At 41.0% G+C, this 12,055-nt stretch overlaps 1 protein-coding gene across 1 annotated transcript; it reads left to right on the forward strand.

Moving 5' to 3' along the window:
• Positions 1–2,349: 2,349 nt before the first annotated feature.
• LOC136421875 (gamma-butyrobetaine dioxygenase-like) lies at positions 2,350–10,976 on the forward strand. Its single transcript, XM_066409442.1, has 8 exons — positions 2,350–2,881; positions 4,496–4,589; positions 6,399–6,526; positions 7,240–7,442; positions 8,318–8,423; positions 8,985–9,184; positions 9,700–9,866; positions 10,181–10,976. Exons 1-8 carry the CDS (start codon positions 2,510–2,512, stop codon positions 10,336–10,338), a joined length of 1,428 nt encoding a protein of 475 aa, XP_066265539.1. The 5' UTR covers positions 2,350–2,509; the 3' UTR covers positions 10,339–10,976.
• Positions 10,977–12,055: the final 1,079 nt, after the last annotated feature.

The raw sequence follows: 12,055 nt of genomic DNA on the forward strand, positions 1-12,055 counted from the left end.
TATATTTCAACAAACCATCAGCGTGTATATTATTCAATATCGTCTATAATGAATATGACTGTTTGCATATCTAGAACGCAATTCGCTATCTAAAGGTTTGATTGTACCATGGCCAGTCATACGTGCGTATACACTTGTTACACGCAGGGTATACGTATACTGAGTGGTACGAGATATGGTTTGCTAAGAAACAACGAATTAGATTCTATTTGACGAACACAATCTATCACTTCGAGCTCCCTGTACGCAGTGAAGAATGCGAGCTGTCAACCGTTGTGCACCTGTATTCATGCAAATGTCAGAGGTGATATGCCTCCTCTTCATTTTCATTAACCCTATTAAAACGTCAAATCAGGACGATCGATATCATTGTACATGTGTGTCAATGGCCGGGAAAATATTCGGGCGTGGAAGAAACCATTTTTGGCCACGCCTCAGGGGCGGGGACATTTTTGAGTTCTACGATCTCTTTGAAAGATGGTCAGAAACCCACACTAATGGATCCATTGGAAATTGATTTTGTTTTACCTCGATACTTCGTGAAGTTATTGATTGATCTATCTGATACTTCGTATGTGTTGCCAATATGACGACATGGTCGATTTTGGGCCCCTATCGGTTTCCAGGGGTACTGCAGCACAGTCAGTTTTGATATCTCATAGTCATGACATTTCGGTGGTAGATAGGTCTTGTCTTGTACATCTGTTGCCTTGAGCCAAGTATGATTTCTAAGTCCACGCATACCATGAGGCCATTGTGGTTCTACATACCATTGCTAGGTGGCGCTGCAGCGGGAAGGATGTGCTTCCAAACGAGAAAATCTTCTCCAGCGATGAACCTTGATGATGGAGGGATACAAGCTTAGTCACGATCGGGACCACATCCTTCCCACTGTACGTACAACAAAACCTGCGCCTCTGAGGTGTCGCCAAAATATTATGCAACAAGAAAGGCAACATTTGCAAGAAAATATTCAATACTTTACTTTACTAGCAAAACAAACTACTGCTCTATTCATCTTACTCGAACACATTCATGGATATAGTGACCAGCCACTCCAGCTCTGTCCTGCCACTTGATACATTGTGTAATCGAACACCACTGTTATACCTCCAGTATTAAACCACGATAACAGCCATCTTATACAGAACATTGACCTTGTTTGTAATTATTTGGAGAAGAAGAAGAAACGAAGGAAAAACAATATATTTTCCTTCCGTGAAGGTACTAGTAATCAGAGAAATGTACAGAAATCTTTCAAAGTAGTCTCCGTATTGGCCTTTCCATAAAGACGGTAGTGAGAGAAATGTCACTTCAATATCTATTAAGCTGCTGCTATGTAGAACGGGCACGGTGACTGCTCCATGCGCCATACATGTACGCTGTCTAGAGAGGTGTAAATTATCTCTTGTGTTTACTTGTAACATCAGAAATCTAGTGCCTGAGGGGCGTTGCGGTTAGTGAAAGAAATACGGCCCGCATCACTGCGTTTGAAAAGAAATAATTGTTTTCTACGAAAGTGAACAACATAACGAGGTGATTTTTTGCCAACAGAGAATAGCAAACACCGAGAAGTGACAAACATGCTCATAAATCTAGCTACACTTAAAACGTCGACAACTCTCATAAGACCGTCAGGTATTCCAAGACTGCCTCATAAAACCGAAAGCGGCACTATCGAGGCCTTCTTAGAATGCATTGAACACCTGGACATCTGAATTTCTGGATATACCCCAAGACCGGTTTGATCCAGATACGCGGAGGTAATTAGAGATTAGAGATGCCCCATTACGCTCGAGTTCCTTTAGATTTATCGTTTGAATTGTGCCGTTTTTAGGGTCCCTGGTGAGTTGATGATGCACATTAGACGCAGTACCTTTTGATAAACGACACGTGGTCGAACTTAGAGTTAATCTAACCCACCATGTGTGTGTCTTGTTGATTGGTGACTTCGAAAACCAGAACAGGTCTCGATGCCTTCTTGACAACGTGTTGACCTGGAATAAAGACTGTTTGACATGTAGTCTGTTGTGTCTGTGAGATGGTTTATCGATCACACATATTGTCAATTTGCCTCTTGTTTCTTGAAGGATTTTAAGAAGAGAGGGCTAATTTGGAAGAGATGTACATAATGTTGTGTGGTTTGACCTATTTGGAAATTTTATTTATCGATTTCAAATGTACGTGGAATGAGATCTAGACCGCTTTGCATTGAACAATCAACGTGGAAGTTTCTACAAAAAGAGAGAGAGTTATGACCCTGCTACCGTTTATTCCTCCCTTTCTTTTTTCCCAAGAAGTTCTCCTGGCCCGAGAAACAGTGTTTGATGGCTCAAGTTATCAAGTTTTAGAGTAAACTGATATGTAGAAAAGTACTCTATCCGTTCAAGTATTTCATTAACTAGGTTAAAGTTGACGTATGGGTCACGTCCGGCTTACGCAACCTCTGCTGAGGCCACTCGACATCAAAAACTAATTCGTGGCACAGCGAGGCTAAAATTAGACAAACATGGCGATACCTCTGGCGCTATGGCGGCCGTTTCAGCGAACGTTGGCCTCCCAAAGCCCATTTCGTATCTCAGTTCTATCGGGGCAACGTCTAAAGGTGGGCTCAAACGGACCAAAGTCGAGCATAGCGTGTCGAGGGGAACACACACCTCCACTACAACAGGGCAGCCATCTTCTGTGCCGTGTTGGATTCCCTCCACAACTGGTACAAGCTAGGAGGAGCTTCTCTGTTTTAAGAAGGAGTTCGAGGCTTGAGGAAGGGCCAATAATGGAGAAAGTGTGCCTGAACGAAGCTGCTAGGGTGGTAGAAGTGGAGTGGTCTGAAGGGGGTGTGAGCATGTTTCCGTACGTGTGGCTTAGGGACAATTGTCAGGTGAGCCTCTGTTTGTACATGTATATACGCATCGTTATCATATCTTTATTGTATGTGTATCTGTGTATCTGTGTATCTGTGTCCTCGCCAGCATCTGTATCTGTCGATGGCCGTCTTTCTATGTAACACACACGCTAGCCTATTAAACGAGTCTGTGTTTTGGGCAAAAGTATTCAGGCATGTACAGTTCTTTTGTCCCTGTTTTTGGGTCGGGCACATTCAAGTTGTAGGGTCGAGGCCGCCTATCATAGTTACTTGTGCATCATTACACACGTCAAGTCATAAGTCATCGATTCTTGCACTTAAAATGCATCCCGTCGCCGAAAGCGGTTTCTAATCAAATAGTGTCTGAGCTCCATGTGACCCAGATTGGAAAGTAGGCACTAGGTCAACATGTGCCATTTGTTTCTCTTGGCAGGTTGACCTCACTACGAACTTTCAATAACAATGGTGACACTCGTATTGTAGCCACACAAAACAATTATTGTCTGCATTTGAAGGCAAACGAACTTGCAGAAGGCAGACGAACTAGTAATAGAGACAGCAGCGAAATTATACTGGAGCTTGTAGCTTAAAGGAAACAATTATTGTCTGCATTCTTAGGCAGAGATGAATCAAGGAGAACTAGTCTATCAGGTTACTGCAAATGCATTTAAGTTCGCGTGGTTTTTATTTTGCGTTTTTGATAGGGAGAAAATGGAGTGTTCGTGGTGGCTTTAAGTTCACGTTTGAAACAACGGTAGCGCTACAGTCATAGATGGGCAAAAAGTTTCGCGCTGGTTTTGAGTTCGCGCTGAAGAGTTCACCGCGATAACCGCGAACATAAAACCACCGCGAACATTTCTGCATTAACAGTATCTCCTAGTTAATTGGATTATTTTGAATTGAATGATATCATATCGCTGTTAATCTTGTAAATAAGGGTCATCCCATTTTGGTAAACCTCCTTTATACCGCAGAAAAATAGCTCGCACTATACGAGCAGTGATACAACCGGCTTTCTCTAATTTGGCACTTTAAGATTTAAATTCGGCGACCGTTTGGCGCTGTTAAAAAAGTCGGCCGAACCTTGTTAAAAATCTGATCTGATCAACACCTATTTTCTTGCCGGAAGATTCAATCTCAAGATTTATGAAGATTATGGCGTAAAATCTGGTCCAAATGCAAAATATCTTAGCTTATAGCAATATTAAAAACGCACGAAAACATGAGCGCGTATTTTGATATCCTAAATTGGAAGATAAGCAGTAGTAGTGGGCAACCTCAAACCAACCGTACACACTCACGCCGTATCTTCAGAAAAGACGCTATAGCCGCATAGTCTCTGTTTAAGACTTTATTCAAGCCCACATCCTTAACAAGATAAGTTATCAATTTTGGATATTCGATTATAATTGAAATCGTAATCGCTTAAAACAAATACGCCATTTTTGATATTCCGTAGATAGTAAGATAAGTTAAGTTATCGATTTTGGATATTCGTTTGTTATCAAAAAAATATATAACAAGTACGCACTTTTTGATATTCCACAGATTGGAAGATAAGTTACCAAGTTTGGATGTTTGTTTATTTTCGCCTCTTCGTTAATTGTTTGTTTATTTGTTTATCATCAGTGTCAGCAATGTTTTAACCCGGACTCCCGCGCCCGTCTGTTCTTGATGGCTGACTTGGACGTGAATCTTTCTCCTGTCACGGCTGACGTGTACGGTAAATAGGGATATCAATCATACATAAAGCCCCTGTCACACCTGTGCGTATGTACAAGTCCGCAGGAATTTCGTATTTCACATGTTTTTGGTTTAGGTGAAGTTTGCAGCCGAAGAAGTCATTTCTTTGGTTCGATCACTTGGCTGCACAACGGTAGGTCAAAGTGAAAAGCAAACTTTTCCCCTCAAACTTTACTTAAACCAGAGAAATGTTGATGCGCAACTCATACGCACTTGATTATACGCACAAGTGTGACAGGGCCCTAAAGCTCAAGTTGACATTGATTTGAGAAAGTGGCATTTCTTCGGTCCAGCTGTTAACCAGAATACACCGAAATATGCCAGAATACATTCTGAATGGAGTTTAAACTGTAAATGCCAACACAATAAATTGTTGGCAATTACAGTTTAAACTCCATTCAGAATGACTTCTACCAACACAGATGAACTTTCAAGTGATGCCAGAATACAGCTAAACAAGGGTGGAATCAACCGAAAGACAGTATGCATTGATGACTTAGGGCTAAGGTTAATTCGAAATTCAAACTATAGTCTAGACTGGTCGACATGCGTGCTAATTACGCACATTAAACAACTAGTGCATATAACTATAGTATGATGAACATGACGACCCGAGACCGCGCAGTATTGTCTGGTAATTTCTTGTTCACAGGGCCAAACTATAAGTGTACATAACCGAGATATAGCAACCTGCGATGTTTACTCATCAATGCACAAGTTGTATTTTGGTCGATTTCACATTTTTTTCTGTGTATTCTGGTAAATAATTGGCCCCGTCTTTTGTATTGAAATAGGCATTTTTCATCTCCGATGTTTAGAAAGTATAGTCATAATAGCAGATTGTAGAGTGAACAATGGAAGTAAGTTGTCATATGACAAGCAATTGAATTAGACCAAAAAAAGTGAACAGAGTGGACGGGCTATGTCAATAACTTTTATTTACAATTTGGCAAGAACTATGTACCTACTTGTCACATATCACATGTACCCTGCACACATAATCTAGCATAGTACAGAGTGCCCGAAAGCAAACGACCTTTGATATCGCCTGTTCAAAAGGTCAATCATCTTCAGAGGCGTTGAGCAGTGTGGGTAAATATAGAAACAATTGAACTGGAGCAGCATTCCTCAAACAAGAGTTCTAAGATCTCATACCTCCGTGAAATATTTAGATTCTCTCTTATGTCGTGATTGCTGTTCATTAGTTAGGCAAATAAGGTTTTGATTAACATTATATGTGTTCATTAATCACTTTCTGTTACTCTACGGCGAACGTGACTAGCATATTGAAAATACATATCTGCGAAAGCAAAGACAAAGAGATAAAAAACAATACCTCCCTGTGAGCTAGTGGGCTCTTTCATTGACCCCATGACCTGAAATATCTGTTAGTTGTCACCACAAGGTTGATGAATTGCTAATTTTGGCAACTCTAAACTTGACTTCCTGTCATTCTGGCAACTCTAACAATTACTTACTTTCAACCTGAGGTGAACGGGACTGACATACGAAAAATGTATAATGCAGAAATTGTAACAACCAAACTAGCTAACTAACTAACTAACTAACTAACTAACCAACTAACTAACTAACTAACTAACTAACTAACTAACTAACTAACTAACTAACTAACTAACTGACTGACTGACTGACTGACTGACTGACTGACTGACTGACTGACTGACTGACTGACTAACCAACTAACTAACTAAATGGCAACAATATCTACCATTTCACGTACGTAACAAAATCATGAGATGCCCAATGTTATGCCCCCCTACCCCTGTAGCAGCGGGAACCATGCTGACCGTTGATTGGCCAGACGGACACCACAGCCAGTACGATTGGTCCTGGCTCAAGGGACGCTGTTTCTCTACCCAGGCCCTGGAAAAGAGGGGGAGGGACTGGCAGAGAAAGGTAAACATTCAACGACAGGCCTATCTTCTATACTTCTTTAGTCACTGACGAAAGATAGCGGATGCTATCTGAAACGTCTGACTGTTTCAAAATCTTATCCAGTTGCTTGAGTAATTATTTTTGGCAGATCTTATCACCTGGATGTCTAACCTTCATCAACCAAGGAGGCATCAACGTATCTTCTATACTCCCGATTCGTAGTCCAAAGGTCTAATACTCTTAACTCAAAAGCCTTACTCTGAATATAATGCGGACTTGTAACACAGTTGGCAAGTTGATCATCATCATCATATCTTGTCGCTCCACTGCTGTATCCTTTGGCGGGCAGTCTGGTTGGCCTCTCGTAGATCGTTGACGAAATACGTCTTTAATTAGATCGTAGACGACTTTTACCTCTTTTTATTCGTATTTTACATGATCTTATACTTATTGTATTTATTATCTTCACACACAATATAAAGAAAATGTAGCTTTTCCCATGTGTTTCGCATTTTCGTTTTTGGCGACGCCTCTGGCACGGAGCCTTTTATACAATGCCGAGATCCAGTTTCAAATGTTCTTCCCCCCTCAAATCGTAATAAAGATTAAAAGAAAGTCACTGGTTCTCCAACTGAACTTTTCTTGCTCACAAAAGACAAGGTGCAAAAAGACTAGGTTTTACAAACGTCATACGGAAGAAACACCGGTTTATCATTGTTGTTGTTTTCCGACAGACTAAGCTCTGGGGGTCGGAGCTAGCACACGACTTGCCCAAAGCTGACTTCCCCACCCTACTGACAGACGACCGTGCCCTGTATGACTTCCTGTTCCGCCTGGACTCTGTCGGCCTCGTTCTCGTGCAGAACGTCCCCTGCGAGATCGGACAGCTGCAAAGGCTAGCCAATCGGGTGGCGTTTCTCAGACACACCAACTACGGGTTAGTGTTGATAATTCGATTTTTACCTTTGTGAAAACTGAAGGTATTGTTGTCGGTCTGTGCGTTTGTCTTGGCGTGTGTCCGTGGATGTTTGGATAGTGTAGAGTAACAGGATGTGAGGCGGAAGATGGTGTAACCGGAGACTGGCAGGAAGTGGTGCGTACCTGAACCCCGGACTTGTTCCTGACGTGTTCCTAACCTTTAGGTTCAAGTCCAAAAACACCTAAACATCTGGAATCAAGTCCGGACTTGAAAAAAAATCTCTCGCTTTTACAGTCCTTTTTGATTTAGACCATCTTAAAGCTTCCTTAGATCGTGAAATTTGCACTGGAAAAATATGAAAACATTCATAATTTGCTGTTTTGTGTTTATAACTGAACTTCTGCATTAATTACTGACCGTATATAATTCCGCATATTATAGTTTTCAAATTGCATGTAAAATATATGCCGATATGCAATTTTACATGAAACAGGAAAAAATATTCGTAGCACACATATTCCATTGGTTCAAGTCCGGACTTTCAAGTCCGAACCTGAACCTTAACCTCTGGACTCGAGTCCGAACCTAAACCTTAACTCGGGTTTAGGTACGCACCACTACTGGGAGGTAAGGAAAGTTGGCTTGGCCGGGTCCAAAGTTGGTCGATCCAGCAACAAAAGGAAAATGCACAAACAGAATTTGCGACAAATTCACAATAAGTGAACAAGATAGGAAATTCACATAGATTTCTGTTTTTTTTCCCAGTGTTTTTCGTTTCATATACCGTCTAGATACATTCCTCAACATGTGTTCCAATAGTAGTTGATCTTTATTCAGATTCTCATTGAATTTGTTTTTATATTTCTTATTAAACGATGCATTTACTTACGCAGAAAGGAGTTTGTGGTAAAGAGCAAGCCTAACCCCAGTAACGTGGCCTACACTAGTGCTAAACTGGGACTACATACGGACTTACCACAGTATAACTACGCGCCAGGGGTACGTATAAGTTTTTTTATTACCTCCATGTATGTTTTTTTGTTGCTTTTTGTTTGTGTTTCTTCGTTTGACTGCGTGCCGGTAGTAAGTCAAATACAGAAGAGTGGCAAGAAGTGGATGGTGGAACTACAGACTAACAGGAAGTGGAGTATTGAAATAATTGATAATTAATTTTGTCATCTATTTACAGAAGATTTGTGGTTTATTTCTAAGACCAAGGAGGTTTTCCTTGCTAAGACGAAAAGTGCTATCGATGTTAACAAAAATAAAGTACTCTTTCTCCCTGCATAATGGAACAGGTGAACAGGTCATTTATTGTAATAATTGACCACTTGTGATTTATCATTCCCCACTTGTGGCACTTCGGTTCTGATTGGTCGACGTCATCTGGCTATATGATACTATGATGTCCAACATTTTCTACAAAGATGACCGCAACTCCTTATACCATATAATCTTTCTGAACGAGGGATGATGCACGTAGGTCTATGGCTTCTCCCTCAAACGCATTTGGATACTCTTTTGTATCTTCTTTAAATAACGAAGATTTGTAATCTACAGGTTCAGATGCTCCACTGCATCGAGCAGTGTAAGGGGGAGGGGGGCGACAACCACCTTGTGGACGGCTTCAACGTCGCTTACCAGCTGAAGGAGGAGAACCCTGAAGCCTTCCGCCTTCTTACCACGCTCAAGGTCAACTTCCAGGATGAAGGGATTGACTTTCATAGGTTCTACCTGAGGGAGAGACGTCCTATAATCAGGTAAAATAGCTCAGTGAAAATTTTTATCAAGAACGCTTCGTTTGGGAACGCATTCTTCACAGTGCTTGCAGCAGCGACACCTAACGTTAGCTTGCTAGCTGCAGTGCGAAGTGGCAATAGTCAGTTTTGCCCTGAAGAAGGTGACAGACGGTCACAGAAACGTTGACTGTTGTACAAAATGTATGTATTTACATCTTTGGATGTAAATGAAGAACTTTGTTATCCAGATACAATAAATGTTGATATGAGACATGGATTACGGAATTACAGCAGACGACATATATCATACTAGATAGTACATGTATTTGTGACACAAAATCTCGCAAACAGCTCTTTTATACATATATTTCATATATACTTATATTTGGCGACGCCTCAAATGTGAAGCCATAAGTGACCTGTAATACAGCATTTTGGCGACGCCCAAGGCACGATGCTATTAGATCTTTCATCTGGCTGCTACTTACCGTCACCAAACCTTTACCTTTGTTGATCTTTCCGGGACATTTTTTCAGCCTGGACGACAAGGGCAATGTTGAGAACATCAACTATAACGACCAGGTTCGTGACTCCATCTTGGATCTGCCCACCGACCAAGTCCAAGCGCTGTACGGCGCGCTGAAGGCCTACAACACCATCATGTACCGTCCCAAGAACTGCGTACGACACAAAATGGCGGCAGGTCAGGCAAAATATTTTGTGGAAAGTACTTTGTCTTCTCCATGCTCGCCCCGACATTACCTGTTATTTGGTGAGCACACACACACACACACACACACACACACACACACACACACACACACACAAACACACAAGGTGAAGGCGCCTAACTTTTAAACAGTTCTCACCAGGACCACCGTAATACATGTGGTAAATATGTTTTGTTTATGTCTCAATGGCCTTCAACTTTGACATATTACCCACAATGCATCTGAGGGCGCATACGTTTACGAAATCCGTAAACCAGCTTATTGCAACTTTTTGATGTCTGTCTAGGTGAAATGATCGCTTTCAACAACACCCGGACTCTCCACGGCCGCCTGGCCTACAGTCAGACCGGCGGCACGCGGCATCTGCAGGGAGGCTACCTGGACTGGGATGAGATCTACTCGCGCATGCGCGTTCTCAAGACGGACCTGGGGATCCAAGACTAGATACCAACCCGTCAGTCTTTGCGAAGCTAGCTTGTATCAATAGATCGATCCCCTAAAGCACCACCCAAGTCCGTCAAAACGTAGAGATGGAAAAGAAAATGCAAATATTGGACGGACATGCAACCGCTCTCTCATTGGTCGAATCTCTGATTACCGTGCTATCATTAATTGAACTGCTAATTGTGTTGGACGGTCAGGACCGGTCTATTTGGCCGCACAATTCTTTCAGTGACATTAATTTTCGAAATCTTAAGTGTGACTCCAAAGGTTTTTGAGCAGAATTCTTAGGAAATTATGTACTTATTCTTTCATCATTATATATTTAGATATCAATATTTCCTTTTTATCCATATATACCAAAAGTACGATTGACATGGGAAGATAGTTGAGTCCTATGATTTATCGTACCATAAAACACAATAAATCACTTATTACTTATGATTAAAACACATGATGGTGCAATATAGAATCTATCCTATAAAGAGGACGTATACATATAATGCGTCATATTTTATAACGATGGAATATAATCTTTTATTGATGATATTGCACATCGTAATTTCTTTTGTATACGTTGATTTATTAAAATTGACCTCCATGTTATCTCCATGACCTCCATGTGAAATGGAGGTATCGTTTTTGGCGTGTCTGTGTGTCTGTCTGTGTGTCTGTCTGTATGTGTGTGTTTCCGGAGTTTGTAGTCGGCATAACTCAAGAACCTCTAAATGGAATACGATGATATTTGATATATGGGTTGGTCTTTGAAATACGAAGGTCAAGGTCGATTTTCGGCCTCCTGGTATGTGACCTTGCTACTGCAGAAGAACTTCCAATTTTTTGTATATTTTGTCCTTGACGTGCTATGGTCTTGATTTTTTGGTGGCAGCTTGTGATATAACAGTAGCAGCTTTCACTGGAACTGCAGGGGAGTTTTTGTCAAAATCTTTCAAGGAGAATATCTAAACAAAGAAACGACGGATTTCCATGATGTTCAGTATGCAGGTAGCTTAGACAGAGATATACGCGTTGGAATGCAAAGTATGCGAATTAGGACTTCATTTGCATAATCAATGAGGAAAATCTATATTTGCAGTGTTTTCAATTGCAACTCCAATAGGGAAGATAGTGGTTCCTTCGTTTCTCAATGTTGCCGAGTCGTCAATGACTGCACTACTCAAACTAGTGTCTCGGCCGTCAGTAAGGACTATCCCGATCTTTCTTGCTGTCGTCGTCCGGAAATGGCGAACTCATCACGCACGAAACTCATATATGAATATGCGCACTCATGTGAACGAGCCCTTATTCACATCCTGCCGCACGATGAGTCACAGTAGCATCAAGTTTCAAAGAAGATTCACGGTCAGGCCGTTTTCCCATCCCCTGTATATTGTGAGACCGCAAAAAATATCTATGTAAATTTGGCAATAAGAAGTCATTTAAATTGATGGCAATTGACTTTGTAATTACGTTTTATTGATATACTTGTAAATATTCTATCAAAGGGGTAGACTGAATATCAAGCTATGATTTCTTGTTTTTTCTTCCCCGAGTCGAATTAATCAATAAAAGTAATGAAAGCTCATCTTTGTTGGTAGTAATCATAATGCAATGCTAAACTTTCTTCCAACACTAAGAATACCTTAGTGTTGGAAGAAAGTTTAGCATTGTATAAAATCAATAAAAAGTTCAAAAATTTTGTTTTCTAGTGTCGCCGTCC

Source organism: Branchiostoma lanceolatum, chromosome 16 (genome assembly GCF_035083965.1).
Source record: "Branchiostoma lanceolatum isolate klBraLanc5 chromosome 16, klBraLanc5.hap2, whole genome shotgun sequence".
Lineage (NCBI taxonomy): Eukaryota > Metazoa > Chordata > Leptocardii > Amphioxiformes > Branchiostomatidae > Branchiostoma > Branchiostoma lanceolatum.